The sequence below is a fragment of the Prenolepis imparis genome, unplaced genomic scaffold, assembly GCF_030444845.1.
Source record: "Prenolepis imparis isolate NDT839.2.m4 unplaced genomic scaffold, iyPreImpa1.0 SCAF_14, whole genome shotgun sequence".
NCBI classification, from domain to species: Eukaryota; Metazoa; Arthropoda; class Insecta; order Hymenoptera; family Formicidae; genus Prenolepis; species Prenolepis imparis.
Genome location: NW_028141172.1, coordinates 7,456,729 through 7,471,565, shown reverse-complemented (window position 1 = coordinate 7,471,565; position 14,837 = coordinate 7,456,729). Strand labels below are relative to the sequence as shown.

The following is a 14,837-nucleotide window of genomic DNA, read 5'->3' as shown; positions in this document are numbered from 1 at the left end:
CCTAGGAGTCTCTATGATGAATGAGTTAGTCTTTAAAATCGAGAAACTTGGCTGGGATTCAATTGTCAATTTATAAAGTTTCCTCGTTTGCTCCCATTCTTGTTGAATCTTTTTCACCCTTGGTTAGGTATCATCAGAAGTACATACATGATTCTCCAGTTCTCTATAAATCAGAAGAGATACCTGTGTGAAAAAGAATAATTATTTTTAACAGAAACGTAAAAAAATTAACTGAATATTAAGGCTCTTGGTTCCTCACTGATTGTGTTTCATCGAAATATCTTTTCATTTAAAAATGGCATCTAAGAATTTTCAGCGTGTGCTTTCTCGCCTCTGACGTCACAATCTAACATGGCTGTGGTGAGGAGCCAAGAGCCTAATTTCGATGCTTTTATCGACTTGATTGATTTACGTACATAAGCATCCGTGGCTGCGTAAATCTTCTGGGCATCGCTGAGGGGCTGCACATGCCACTTGCTCCTTCGCACTTCGGGATTCTTGTCGATTTTCTTTTTTAACTAAATATATATAAAAAAAGCTCTTCAATTCTAATTTTACTTATCATAAGTTGTGGTAAAGCAATATAAAATAATAAGAAAATTATACCACTAAAGCGGTCAGTTTTTCCAAACTCCAACGACCAGATCGCATCAAGCGATCATTAGCGAATGTCCCGCAGTCCAAACAATTGTTATCCACTACTTTCTGACCAGGGAATTCCTTAAAATCTCTTTCAAGTTTCCGCACGTCGCTGCAAAAAAATAAATTATATTTTAATAGTATATTTTATATTTTAATTAAATATAATTTAATATTATAATTATATTTTAATAGCACATTTCTCAAATAAAATTACTTTCTAAAACAGAAAAGATTAAAATATTATTTAATAATTACTCACTTCTTAATGTTGACGCCAACGAGCCTGACTTTTGGATGGCACAGAAGTTCGACAAAGGCTGCTGGTAGTTTGTTCAGGGAATAAATATGTAGAAGATAACACACGTCTAAATCTAGACAAATTTGTACCAAGGCTGTCTTTCCGCTGCCAGTTTGAAAACTGAAAGGCCATTCTAGATCGAAACCTAGTGGCACAATATCCTTTTCGCTACGATTTATCTCTTCTCTGAAAAGAGAATACAATATACATAAAATATACATAAAAGTTTCTATTTTATTTTAAATTTTATAATCTCTTTCTTTGTTCTTTTCTTCTATTTCATTTCTATGTATTTATGGTCCTCATTTATATTTTTCTTCTTTACATAGATTTCTATTCTGATCTCATCCAAGACACAATATCAAGGTTTTATTTATATTTCTATCACAGACTTTTCTTCTTATCTTTATAGAGAATATTTTATTTAACTTTAACATTTTTAAAATATTTCCATTATTTTTGATGATATAAAAAAAACATGTAAAGATGAAAGATATATTATGATAAAAAAAATTTAATCAAACTTATATTTAGACCTCTAAAAAAAATATAAATTTTAAGTCTTTTTTTTAAATAAATGCAGTTCTGTTTTTTGCAAATAAATATGAGATTAAATTTTAATTATAACATTTTATTTATGTGAGCAACTTTTAAGTCTCAAAAAAGAAAAATAAATCTTAAATCATTAAAAGCATATTTTTATTACAATATTTACTTCATCAAATGAAAGAATTTCTTTCCATTATATTTTTGAATGTTTAAAAAAATATCTTACATATTTTTCTGTCTGTAAAAAGTGTTCTGCATTGTTCACACTCACATAAGATTATTGCAGATAAAAGCACAATCGACAAACTCAGTAGCGTACTGAATGCGACCCTTGAAAAGAATTGGAGGATACTTTTCACATGTTATACGTGGTGCGTCACTGCAATTTACGGGTTTCAGCTGCAAAGAATTAAAAATCAATAATTAATTTAATATATGGAAACGAGAGAAAGAGAGAGAGAGAGAATAATAGAATATTAAATATTAGAGTATAAAGATATCAATGCTAAACAAGTATCACATTATGTAAATCTTTATATATTTCCAATATATTATATCGAATTGCTGTAGACTTTTTTTTATTGTGAAAAACACACATACACAAACAAATACACCACATTGAAATATATTCTCATTTGCTTAAAATGTCATATATTTAGAATGGGAAAATTTTATAGCAAAAATATAAGTAAACAAAAATTCTCATATCTCTCTTCTTGCATCTCAATTCTTTAACAGAAGTCACATATTTGCTCGCAATTGTGAAAACATATAAACATCTGACATAACAATTTGACTTTTAAGTTTGAAAACATCGAACAAGACTATTCGTAGATTCTGTTAAATATAACAGAACCAAATATAGTATAGTACTGATCATTAATCGAGTACTATAGTATTCGACAATCAGTAATATAGTACTAAGTATATATTAAGTATAGTAGAAATTAGAGAGTACTGAGTATTATATAATAGAGGCTTTATAGCACAACTGCGCATCCATTCATCAAACAAGAATGTTTGTAGATTCTGAGTACTATAGTAATATAGTATACTGTAGTACTATAGGAAGTATAGTAGAAATGAGAATACTGAGTATTATATAACAGAAATTTCAGAGTACAACTGCACATCCATTCATCGAACAAGAATGTTTGTAGATTCTGAGTACTATAAAGAACCGAGTACTATAGTAGTATAGTATACTATAGTACTATATGAAATATAGTAGAAATGAGAGAGTACTGAGTATTATATAATAGAAGCTTTATAGTACAACTGCGCATCCATTCATCGAACAAGAATGTTTGTAGATTCTACTGAGAGAGTACTATAATAGTATAGTATTACATATAAATAGTACTATATGAAGTATGGTAGAAGTGAAGAAAGTACTGAGTACTATCGTAGAAGCTTCAGTAGGACTTGTGCACCTATTCATCGTGAAGTCAGTCATCAACGCATTCGAAGGAGGCTCAATTTCCACAGAAAGTCCTGTGAAATAGTGAAAGTGTGAGATATAGATTTCTGCGACAAAATAAATTTTACTCTCAAAAAAGAAGAATGAAGCGATACTGAATATACTGACCACAGTCCCATCTCTATTTACAGCACGTGTGTTCATCACGGGGATGTGATAGATATATATATATATATTGAATCAACACTACGTGATCTTTATTTCTTCTTCTTCTTCTTAGGATTTGATTGGCACTGATTGGAGAGTATTTGTCCACTCAAACGGTCATCAATGAGTCAAATATCACATGATCTTCTTCTTTTTCCTCTTGGTATTTGATGCCGAGTGGAGAGTATTTAGACGGTTAAAAGTTGGTTAAACGCAATGCGCACGCGCGCACTTTAAAAAATGAGAATGCGCATGTGCAGAAGAGGGGGAAACCTCTGCGCGCAGGAAAATTCGAAAATTCTTGAGGATTACATTTTGTCAAAGGCAAATTACGTGTGTATATATATTGTTTTTTCATCGAATTTATTTAAATAAGACTTTGAACGGTGTCAAAAGATCAATCGTCTTATTTTATATATATAAGTTACTTAAACATTATACTTTTCCTGCTCTCCGATTCGAATATACATACATAATGATTCTAATGTTAATAATAAACATGCTTACAGATGGCTTACTTTAAATCTTCTACGTATTGACAGCGTTTTTGCTTCTTTTTTCACTTATATCTCATCTTCACACACACATACATACGCAAAAAAACTCTCTCTCTCTCTCTCTCTCTCTCTCTCTCTCTCTTTGTTCTTCTCATTCTATCAAATTATAAAGATTTATCGCTTTATCAACATCCAGCTAGTTATTTATAATGTATACATATATCACGGCATCTCAAGATACAAGATGGAAATCCGTGATTAGTCCTTCTTTGCTATTTTTTTTTTTTTTAGAAATTCTATTATTTGCTTAGATAAAAGTTAGCAATAAAAGTGTATTTTGTTTCTCGACTAATTAATGTTTAGGTTTTCAACCAGATTCTTTCATAAATCATCACTGAATATATGTAAATGATAAACTTTTTCTTATCTTGAAAAAATCGACGCGATATTTAAAATCTCGGAAATCTAAATTTAATAAAAATTGCACGTAAATATTGCTAGGTCGAAAAAAATCCCGCTACCAGGAGATTAATTTTAGATTCAAATAAGATACATGCTGCCAATTTTCAACTTTTCTCTGTTGCCTTACACTCGTACATATACATACATATACATACATACATACATACATACATACATACATACATACATACATATATATATTATATCCCATTATATTATATAAACGCATGTGTGCACGTGGCATTAAACGGTTCATATACGATTAAGAAATCTACGACAAACGTGCTTATAGTGGTGTATTTTCGTCATACATTTAGCGCTAAATCTTGGCATGTAAAATATATATAAAATAATTTTTTTATATTATATACAGAATGTCCCAAAAGTCTTGTCCCCACAGTCAAATATCGCGAAAACAAAGGTTTTTTGAAAAAAATGTTTCAAATAAAAATTATAGGGTTTTAAGTGGCGCATTAAATAGTAATGTTAATGTGATTATAAATAGCATTGTTAAGGCCATGTAAAATTTACTTCGAAATTTTTTAATGGAAGCCCCTATTTTTGATTGCACATTCTTATAGCTTATCTCGAGAGCTTTTCAAAATACTATAATAAAGTATTTTTTCATTCAGTGCTTTTCAAATTATAACGCTTGAAGTTTACAGTATTTGACATAAAATACTATATCTTTTTAGTCTCATAACTTAAAAAATACTTAACGAAAAAAACTTTATTATAGTGTTTTGAAAAGCTCTTAAGCTACATAAATGTGCAATTAAAAATAAGGTTTCCATTTAAAAATTTCAAATGCTATTTACAGTCACACTAATATTATTACTTAATGCGTCACTTATCTAGTTTTGGGACATCCTGTATATAATTGTTATATGTGTAATATATTAATTTCATTATACATATATTTTTTTATATTATATATATATGATAATTATATATATAATTGTTATATGTATAATATGAATATATGTATATATAATTAAAAATATATAACATATATATAACATTATATACATTATATATTACAAATAAAAATTACATAAATATTATATTAATTAATAAATTGCCACATGATATGATCAAGTTATTGTTGGCTGCCGCTTATACGCGAATTTATCACATATTATGCAAATAAAATCCAAGTCACATTTAGCGCTACATGTAATGTCACACAGAAGAGTGAGAGCAAATCGATGAAGTTGCGTGTAATGTAAAATGATAGAAAGATATGCTAAAGAAAAAATTTGAGATCGTACATAAACGGTTTAATGCGAGCCGAAGTATCTAACCGCGCTTTACATTTAATTTTTACACTCCTATCATCAGAGGGGCATTCGTTTCTCTCGCGATAGAGTTTCGTCGAAGCCGGATTAAAAAAAAAAAATTCCAAGATACAATATACTACTACTGCTGCTGCGTGATTCTAAAGACCGGTCCGATCCTGAGGAAGAACCTACGCAGCACCGATCTGAGCTCGGGCTTGAGATCGAAGCACATGACCTCGCAGAGGGAGGGATAGCAGGTGGAGGCGTGAACCGCGAAGCGATGGTCGCTCATCTTGAGGATCCTCGTCAGCAGCAGCAGCAAGATCGGCGTCCAGGCTTCGCGATGAGCCTCGTTAGCGAGCGAGAGGAAGTATTCGAGGGCCTCGCACGCCACCTCGACCAAACGTGCCTCGACCCTGGGCCAGTCCGCGCGATGCGCCTCGTCGCTGTACATCTTGAAGAGGATACGTAGCGCGCAGGCGAGCGACTGGGTCTCCTGCTTCAGTAGATTTGGCTTCACGTTGCCGCGAAAACTGGCCTTCCACAGCACGTTGCGCTGCTCGTGGTTCGAGTTGAAGTTCTTCGCGAAGCGATGCGATCGCAGCAAACACTCCACCAGCTGCAGTAGATGATTGGTGGTTAGGGCGCAGTACATCCCCTGTTCCTCCTTCTGCTGGTCGGCGCTGGCTCTGAAGAAACAATGCTGATCAGTGTTCAATATATGTATACAGGGTGTCTCATTTTAATCGATCGAAAAAACATAAATGACCTTCAAATGACCTTGAATCGAAAAAAAAACAAATGACCTTGAAAAGCGCCCTTTAAAAAGGTCAGTAGCATCATCTTCTGTTTCCTTTCAAATCAAACAACTTTTGTTTGACATTTTGTACAATCAAAAATGAAAGTTTTTAGGGGTGATCGATTAAAATGGGATACCCTGTATATATTGATGCTCAATGCCGGATTCTTTAATTAGATCTTGAAGTCTTGATAACTGAAAAATATCTTTCACTTATTTTGTAACTTATGTAGCAATAAAACACTTACTTTACAAGCTCCGACGACTTGCCGTTCAGCATGTCGGCCTGTGCGAGCGCGAGATTCTCCTGATCCTCCTTGCGCGAGGTTGCCGGATAAAAGACGATGTTGTCGATGGTCTGTATCAGCTCGAGCTGAACTACGCACTTGATCTGTAGCGCGGAAAAGAGCTTCGCCTTCGGTAGAGACTCGGTATTCAGGCTCTGCGTGCTGTTGCTGCGCTTCAGGATGCCAATATGGAGGCCATCAGACTCGCCGGTGATCACGTCAAGGTCTGACTCCTTGTTAAGCGACTGCGGTTTCCATGTGAGTAGAGCGGATGGCAGGGTACTCTCGAAAATGTCCAGGACGCATTGACAGGTCTTCTCCCAAGTCTGCTCGTCGAACTTGATACCGTTGCTGATAACCAGATTCTCCAGGCAATTGGTGCCCGACCGAGCCAGTTGCTCGTTGTCCTGTTGAACGCACCAGAGAAGCTGAAAGTACAGCTGTTCCAGCAACAAGGGACCCAGAATATCGTAAAACTGCGAGAAAACGTCCACAATGGCGTACAGCGCGTGGTTACACGTCGTCGTCATCCACTCAGCTTTCTACAACAAGAATAGGGTTTGCTTTTTCTCGTTGCTGAAGCTCCTTCATCTTTAAAGACATCCTACAAACCTCGGTATGTTGCTCGGGCAGTTTCATATTGTCGAAGATCCTGAAGAGAACCTGGAAGAGATCTTTCCACCAATGAGGCTTGAAGGACGCGCCGTGAGTTTTGACGACATCAAAGAGTACCGTCAACGCACGCGTCCTGACATCCAGCTTACATCTGCTCACCACGCAGGATAATTCAAACAATAGCGGGAACCATCCTCTCACCTAAAAGAAGAAAAAATAGAGACAAATGTATTAACATCGAGCGATTCGGATGTGAAACACGTAACATTACCCAGGCTCGATCTTCCTCGGAGACCATCCCGTTGTCGTCCATCATACCCTCGGCAAACAGATTAGGATTTGCGTCGATATAAGACGCACAGGAACGTATTAACCGTATAGCTTCCATGCTGGTGTCCGGAAAAGACGCGTTGCACGCAAACTCGCTCAGACACTTGACAGCGTCCTGGAAGGAGTCCACCATGATGCTGAAGTCCTCCGCGTACAGCTCATCTATGAACACATTGTAACAATTCGAATTAATCACGATTATAAAACAACGGGAGACATTATACCTTCGAGAAGATATAAAAATATAACTCACTGATGATTTTGCCTGTCATGGAAAAGGCCAGCTCGACGACGGACTCGTCACGATCGCTAGCCGCGTGATGAAAAACGCTGAAGATGTTCTTCCAACCGGATCTGATGTTGGGTGCTTGCGAATGAACAATCTGAGCCACGCATCTGACGACCATGTCTCTGATCACGGGTGATCTGGTGATTGGATTAAAATTATTAATTATTATCACATCGTACGTACAGCTGGATATACGGGGTGTCCTATTTTAATCGATCATCCCCAAAAATTTTTGATTTTTGATTGTACAACATAGTTCAAACAAAAATTGTTTGATTTAAATGGAGACAGAAGATAGCGTTATTGACTTTTTTCTAAAAAACGCTTTTAAGGGTCATTTGAAGGTCATTTATAATACGTTTTTTTAAATGAAACTATCATATTTAAAAAAAAATAAACTAATTCCTCGTAATTTTCGGCATAAAAAGTTATAAGGGTAAGATGGCCAAAACATTAATTAGTTTAGGAGATATATTTTATACTTAAATTTGACATAATTTTACATAAACTATGAAATATCTCGTAAACTATTTATTTTTTGATCATTTACTCATAACATTTTATGCCAAAAATTATGAGAAATTAGTTTATTTTTTAAAAAATGTGATAGTTCCATTTTATAAAAATTATATTAAAAAATTATATAATTATTTTTAAAAATACACTCGTCAACAAAATTAACGCATATGTATTTTAAGTCAAAATTTCGCATAATTTCAAATAAGCATAACTCCGCTAAAAATGATCGGATTTGAAAAATTTTTTTTTCACTGTCAAGCTTGAAGTCTCTACTTTAAAAACCATTCGTCAGATTTTTAATTTATCCACCTCCCCCGTACGCTACTGCTTCAAAAGTAAGGACGTGTTTTGTCTCTAAAAAATTGCGTACTTTGACGCACTCCACGGGGTGAAATAAATTTTTTTCGCAAATCTTATCATAACTATCGTAAAATGTGGACTTTTTACTTACTACAAATTTAAAAAAAAAGTTCGTACGATTTTTTTTCGCGGAGTTATTACATATGAAAGTTACCCATACATTTTTTCCATTTACCGCCAGCATTAGTATTACCCGACACGCACCACGAGGTTGCTGGTTGGATTTGGCGCATAGTGTGTATGTGTATGTGTGTGTGTATGCGCTCACGCGTGCGTGCGTGCGTGTAAATTTGGGCTCAAATTCCTTAAACAACAATTAGACCATTCATTAATATGCGTGAACGTATAGAAGAAGTAATCCGAAGACGAGGCGGGAACATACAATTTTGAATGAGAACATTCCTACATTTCCCTCTCCTAACCATATGCACGCACGCATACGCACGCACGCACGCACACATACACACACACAGCAGAGGGTTTGGAGTCATTAAATGGAAAAAATGTATGGGTAACTTTCATATGTAATAACTCCGCGAAAAAAAATCGTACAAACTTTGCTTTTTTTAAAAATTTGTAGTAAAAAGTCCACATTTTACGATAGTTATGATAAAATTTGCGAAAAAAATTTATTTCACTCCGTGGAGTGCGTCGAAGTACGCAATTTTTTTTAGACAAAACACGTCCTTACTTTTGAAGCAGTGGCGTACGGGGAAGGAGAATAAATTAAAAATCTGTCGAATGGTTTTTAAAGTAGAGACTTCAAGCTTGACAGTGAAAAAAAAATTTTTCAAATCCGATCATTTTTAGCGGAGTTATGCTTATTTGAAATTATGCGAAATTTTGACTTAAAATACATATGCGTTAATTTTGTTGACGAGTGTATGATGGTTTAATTTAGAAAACATAAGTGACCTTTAAATGGCCTTGAAAAGCGCCTTTTAGAAAAAAGTCAGTAGCGTTATCTTCTGTCCCTTCAAAAGTCAAACAACTTTTGTTTGAAACATTTTGTTGTACAATCAAAAATAAAAGTTTTTAGAGGTGATCGATTAAAATGGGACACCCTGTATATATAATGTTAATTACCATATGTATTGAATTAAATATAAAAATAAATTATTTTAATATTAAGAAAAAGGATCGATATCAAATTACCTATTCTTCTTCATGATGTGTTCAAACGGCCTGAGAAAGTCCTTTTGGAACCTGAAGTTGGCGAACTCGCCCTTCTCGATAAACTTGGTAGCCAACTGCCTCAGAGAATCCACGGCGAAGAATGCGATATCTTGCCGAGGACTGCAGCCCACCCTGTCGAAGTGATCACCGAGAACCTGCCAGATCCTGGACCATTGCAGTCTGATACGACCCATGTTATAGTACGAGATCTCGACAATCTTTGTGAGCGAAAACATGCGGGGTTGCGTGGGATGCGCCAGCTCCTCGAGAGAGACCTACAATAACGCGAGAAAGAAAAAATATTTATACCCAAGACCTCACCAATTATAATTTTAACGATCCAAAAGAGACAGACCTGGCAGAGAGCTTTGACGAATTCGACGATGGCGTCGCCATCGAGTCTCGTCGAGCCGGTGAAAATACGATCCACAGCCACGACGACACTTTGCGAGCTGGTCTCGCCGATGGACTCCTTCACGCTGGGGTCCAGCGAGCTCAGATTGAGATTACTGGTTTGATGCGAACCGGCGGAATGCGCGAGATTGCCAAAGTTCGCCAGAGGCGAGGGAAAATGCGGCTTCGACGGCGGACCTAACAACTGGGGCCGCACCCCGGTGCCGATCAGCTGTGCCAATTCCAGCTGAGAGATGCATTTGACGACGTCGAGCCACGAGCTGCCCAGGTAGTTGCCATCGGTATGCGCCACCGTGATGAGGGTCTTGATGGTGTCGATATTCTTCGCCTTCATCTCGGTGATGGGCGAATTAGCCGTCAGCAGGGTGAATCTCGCCAGTGCCTGCACGTAGGCGTCGCGTTCAAGGCTCATGTGAAAGATGCAGGCGATGCGGATGGCACATCTGTAGGAAAAACATTAAACATATAAGGGATATAAGATAAATGATTATGAAAGGCGATGTAAGTCATCAATCCTAAAGTGTCCTCTCACCTGATGCCATCCAGGCAGAGCGACGCGATCTCCGTGTCGTCGCAATCTTGAAGACCGACGCTGAAGGCTGCGAGAAACGGCGTCCAGGCCATTTTGAACATCGGCCGCACGTGCTCGAGATGTTTCGCCGTAGTGAACGGCGCCTGAACGTGACTGACGGATTCCATCAGGTTCTTCGCCGCTGTAGAGATCACTTCCATCTCCATGTTCCACAGCAATCGGCGTTTCTTCTCGCTGGAGATGAGTTGTTTGCCAGCGAGTCGGCTATTATTGGGGTTCGATTTCATCTTAATCTCGTTACCGGCGATTTCGTCATAGATCCTGGACAAGTATTCCTCGGGAAGATCCTCGTTGTCGCTGATGCGCCGGTTAAGCCTGACGAAGACAGAGATTCTCTCAATTTATGCTCAGACGATCAGAAAATCAGATGAAAATGTGTACTGTACCTAATGTACTGTTCTTTGGTCATTTTATTCTTAACCTGCGGCGAGTGCAAATCAGTGGTCAGCATTATGATCGAGAAACCGAGGACATAGGCTGTGTCCGCGCTGGTAAAGAGGCCATTATTGGGGTTGCATTCGCAATAGCGGCTAGCAAATTTCTCCATCAGCCGATCGATCTTCTGCGCTTCGCCGGGTAATCGAAAGCCTTCCAGAAAATATCTCAACGCGGTCACCAGATCGCGCTCGGCAAAGTTCATCTGATCGATGTAATGATACATCACCTGCACGAGCAAATAATTCAAATTTTGTTACATCAACCAGGACAATTACTTTATTCTTACGTGATTCTATTACCTGATTGTGATTGTGATCACCCAGAAAGTCACCGATGGCAGTCTTGTCGAGTCGCTCGTCCAGGTGCAGCCATCTAGCTACGTCCTCGGCCGAGGTGCCTAGTAACCCCTGTTCCTGCAAATATTGCACACCCTTGCCCGGTTTCCGACTGAAGATCTCGATGCCGGTCTCCCACACTTCCTTCTGCTGCTTCTGCACTTCGTATTGCTCCGGCGAGTCCGGCACCTCCTTGTTACCTCCAGTTAAACTGGAGTTGGCCGACGAGAGACTGCCGGCGCTTCCGTAACGCGGCAGCGGGGTTTCCGGCGCCGGTTCCGGTGGATCCGAGAGGGGTTGCTGGTCCGCCGGCACGCTCGGGTTCACGTACAGATCCCGGCTCCACTCCACCATGCACTTCAGGATGGATACGAGGCACTCGAGGCCGCGAATCCGCATGGATTTCTCCTGGAACAGCAAAACGCTGATGTTAGAACCTAGAAGGTATTATTTCTCCGCTTCTTCGAATAATCGATCTTTCTCCTATATTTCTCTCTTCTTCTATCATCCGCAACGCACCTGATTTGGCGACGCGCCGAGCTCCAGGGCTTGGCGACCCTGGGCAATCTTGGAGAGATCGTTGACGAGTCGTTCGAAGAGATTCGCAGCGGAGAGGTCGCAATCGTAGTTGACGTAGATGTCGACGACACTCTGGGCGTCCGCGCAGATCCTCGTGAGCGCGTGTATGACCATCCACTTGTGCTCGAATGAACTGCTGGAGGTCTCGAGGATATTCATGAAGATCTCTTTGAAGAACACTTCGATCTGCATCTTGAGGTGCACCTTGAAACGCGCGAGGAGCGCCAGGAACAACGCCAACGAGAGCTCAAACACCTCCGGCACCGAAGACACGCCGTTCTTGGACAGCGCGACGCACAGATACTGCTTGATGGCGATGACGAACATCTCGTTGGAGCGCAGTACCGGGCCGGCGTTCTGCAGGATTCCCAGGAGCAGCTGCAACGACAGGATCTTGGACCGGAGCTCGTGCGACCTCGGGTCGGGAGTGCCGTCCGGTAGCGGCTTCATCGACAGCTTGCAGAGAGCGCGAAACACGAGGAACGCGTCCTTCTGCAGCACGTGGGTGAACTTGGCGGTAACCATGTTGTCATTCTCGGCGGTCGCCTCATCCCCGTTGTCCTCCGGACTGCCGTTCTCCAGGTTGACCTCCTCCTCCAGAGGCACCACCGAGTTCACGACGTCGTTGAGGATACCCTTAACAATCGTTTGAGGATCAACAGCGTCGGAAGATCCCTCCGCGTTCACTTCAGTCTCGGTCTCGCCGTTCGCCACGACAGCAGTCTCCTGCTGCTGATGTTCCCCGTCGATTCTCACGCTCTCCTCCTCGGCCTGAGTCTCCATCCGCGCGAAGATCACGTTGATCATTTGCGTGAGGGTTGCGCGGGCGGTCGTCTGATTCACCAGGTTACGGGACGCCAGGTAAACGTTGTAAACAGTGCGAATCGTCAATAATACAGTGCCCTCGTGTACCTCCACGTGCTGGCTTGTCATCACGGTCAGTAGGGCCTTGATGATTTGCAGCTGCACGCCCTCGTCAGTCTGCGGACCGGTGAAGCAGCCGCAGATTGTCTCGACGATTCTCACGATCAGCAACTTGCTTGGCTCCGTCGAGTCGGGTACGTTACCGGTGAGATGGCCATACGCGATCAGCTTCTGTAGACAATCCAGGGCGGTCACCACGATCCTCGGCGACTTGCTCTGGCATGCCAGCTCGAACGGTAGGAAGTATTTCTCCGCAGTGATGACGTTCGAGTCGCTTTTAGGCTGCGGAAGGGCGTTTGAGGTCACCTCTTCCCTTTGCCCCACCGGTACATCCTTAATCTCGTTGCGGAGATCCTCTGCAAGATGCAATAAGTGAGTACAAGTGACTATTACAGTAGGTATAAAGTACTATAAGTGAGTAAAATGAAATCGTGCAATTATTTGACAGCTGTACACTTGATGGCTCTTTAAAAAAATAATGTTCTCACCAAGCGCGGATTCGCAAGATTTCCTGAGCTGCGAGAGATGCGATCTCTTGACATCTCGATCAGCCAATATCTTCTCCAAAGCTCGGACGATAAACATCTCTCTGGTTTTGGAGTTATTTTGCATCGTCACCACTCCCGGTGGAGGATCTATAGCTCTGGTTTTAATGCTCGTAGTATCTCAAAGTGTCAATATCCAAGTGGGCTAGCAAATTGCCATACACGTGACTGTCTGGGACGTCCGTCTGGCTGCTCGCCAACATCTTTCACCACCTTCAATTTCTATCTTATACGTGACCCCTCACTAGCTGTGAATTCGAAGAAACGTCAGAAGGTTGCTGATATCAGAAAATAGATCCGTTCTTTTCAGTTGAACTGGCTGCACTAGTTCAGAGTTTATCTCCACATTGGAAGGAAAAAGATAAATTTTGAATGACTAGTGCAGCCAGTTCAGCTGAAAAGAACAGACCTAAAGAGAGAGAAAGAGAGAAAAAGAGAGAATCCGGGTAAGTAAAATTTCGCGCGATTAGCTGATACTGAAATTACTCACCTACGTGAGGAGACATCAAGGTTTTCGAGACTTCGTATAAGCAACACACCGGTGAAAGTGCGGTTTCCTCGGGAATGATCTACAACATCTCCGCCATAGACGTCAACCGACACTCACACTCGCTCGCACTTTGTGACAACAGCCGCTTGAACGTAACCGCAAATGACGATGGCGTCGAAACTCCTTGCTCCTTGAATATATATACATATGTTCTCGAAGGTCTCGAACTCCTCTTGTTCACGGCCAACTTCACGCGACAGCGCGTCACCCACAGAACATATACTAGCGTCACCGCAGGCGCTTCAACGTGTTGGCGCATGCGCGATATCAAGGAAGTATCTAGTACAAACAAAAAAGAGGGGAATATTATTCCCCGCTTACTGCTCGCTAAAAAATTTGTAAAATATTTTCTTAATAGATCCCTTTACGATACAAAATTTATATTATATATATTATATATATAAATATATCAATTATATTATTATATTCTCTACACACACATATATATATATATATATATATATATATATATATATTACTAATTATACATACTCTGTAAATGGTTTACAGCCAAAACTTATTTTAAACCAGACAAAGTGTTTCTTATACATTTTTGGATGCTGTAAACGATGAGAAGCCTTCATTTGCGCACAGTACAATTGCACACGTTGCAATTGCACACCGTGCTATTAGACACATAAAGTTGCGCACAGTTCTTTTGCCCACAGTTCTCTTGCGCACAGTTCTTTTGCGCACCGTTCGTTTGCACACCGTGCAATTAGACACGAAA

General features: G+C 39.7%; 2 protein-coding genes across 7 annotated transcripts; both read right to left on the bottom strand.

The window, feature by feature from the left end:
* Positions 1-44: 44 nt before the first annotated feature.
* On the bottom strand, positions 45-3,341 carry Wrnexo (WRN RecQ like helicase). Of its 6 annotated transcripts, none has more exons than XM_083054708.1 (7): positions 3,078-3,338; positions 2,853-2,983; positions 1,761-1,888; positions 902-1,126; positions 607-751; positions 417-518; positions 45-183 (listed from the first exon to the last, which is right to left on the bottom strand). In XM_083054708.1, the coding sequence occupies exons 2-7, from the start codon at positions 2,943-2,945 to the stop codon at positions 124-126; spliced, it is 753 nt and encodes a 250-aa protein (XP_082910834.1). In that variant the 5' UTR covers positions 2,946-2,983; positions 3,078-3,338; the 3' UTR covers positions 45-123. The 6 variants fall into 6 exon arrangements, with proteins under 6 accessions (XP_082910834.1, XP_082910837.1, XP_082910836.1 ...); XM_083054711.1 differs by having other exon boundaries at positions 1,716-1,888; positions 2,923-2,983; positions 3,078-3,336; XM_083054709.1 differs by having other exon boundaries at positions 52-163; positions 3,078-3,341.
* A 494-nt stretch (positions 3,342-3,835) lies between these two features.
* Sec71 (ADP ribosylation factor guanine nucleotide exchange factor Sec71) lies at positions 3,836-14,837 on the bottom strand. The gene is made up of 14 exons (XM_083054707.1): positions 14,600-14,837; positions 14,048-14,386; positions 13,501-13,805; positions 12,029-13,368; positions 11,474-11,917; positions 11,123-11,400; positions 10,677-11,051; positions 10,086-10,587; positions 9,710-10,005; positions 7,640-7,812; positions 7,328-7,548; positions 7,054-7,257; positions 6,403-6,983; positions 3,836-6,044 (listed from the first exon to the last, which is right to left on the bottom strand). The coding sequence occupies exons 3-14, from the start codon at positions 13,622-13,624 to the stop codon at positions 5,495-5,497; spliced, it is 5,088 nt and encodes a 1,695-aa protein (XP_082910833.1). The 5' UTR covers positions 13,625-13,805; positions 14,048-14,386; positions 14,600-14,837; the 3' UTR covers positions 3,836-5,494.

Bases quoted from the DNA above. Each gene is read 5' to 3' on its own strand.
- Wrnexo (XM_083054708.1), bottom strand. From the start codon at position 2,945: ATGACTGACTTCACGATGAATAGGTGCACAAGTCCTACTGAAGCTTCT. The intron at 519-606 runs GTATAATTTTCT...ATATATATTTAG, and splicing joins AAAAACTGACCGCTTTAGTG to TTAAAAAAGAAAATCGACAA. The intron at 184-416 runs GTACGTAAATCA...TTTTTCACACAG, and splicing joins ACGCAGCCACGGATGCTTAT to GTATCTCTTCTGATTTATAG.
- Sec71 (XM_083054707.1), bottom strand. From the start codon at position 13,624: ATGCAAAATAACTCCAAAACCAGAGAGATGTTTATCGTCCGAGCTTTG. The intron at 6,984-7,053 runs GTTTGTAGGATG...TTCTTGTTGTAG, and splicing joins TGCCCGAGCAACATACCGAG to AAAGCTGAGTGGATGACGAC. The intron at 6,045-6,402 runs GTAAGTGTTTTA...TTGTTTCTTCAG, and splicing joins AAGTCGTCGGAGCTTGTAAA to AGCCAGCGCCGACCAGCAGA.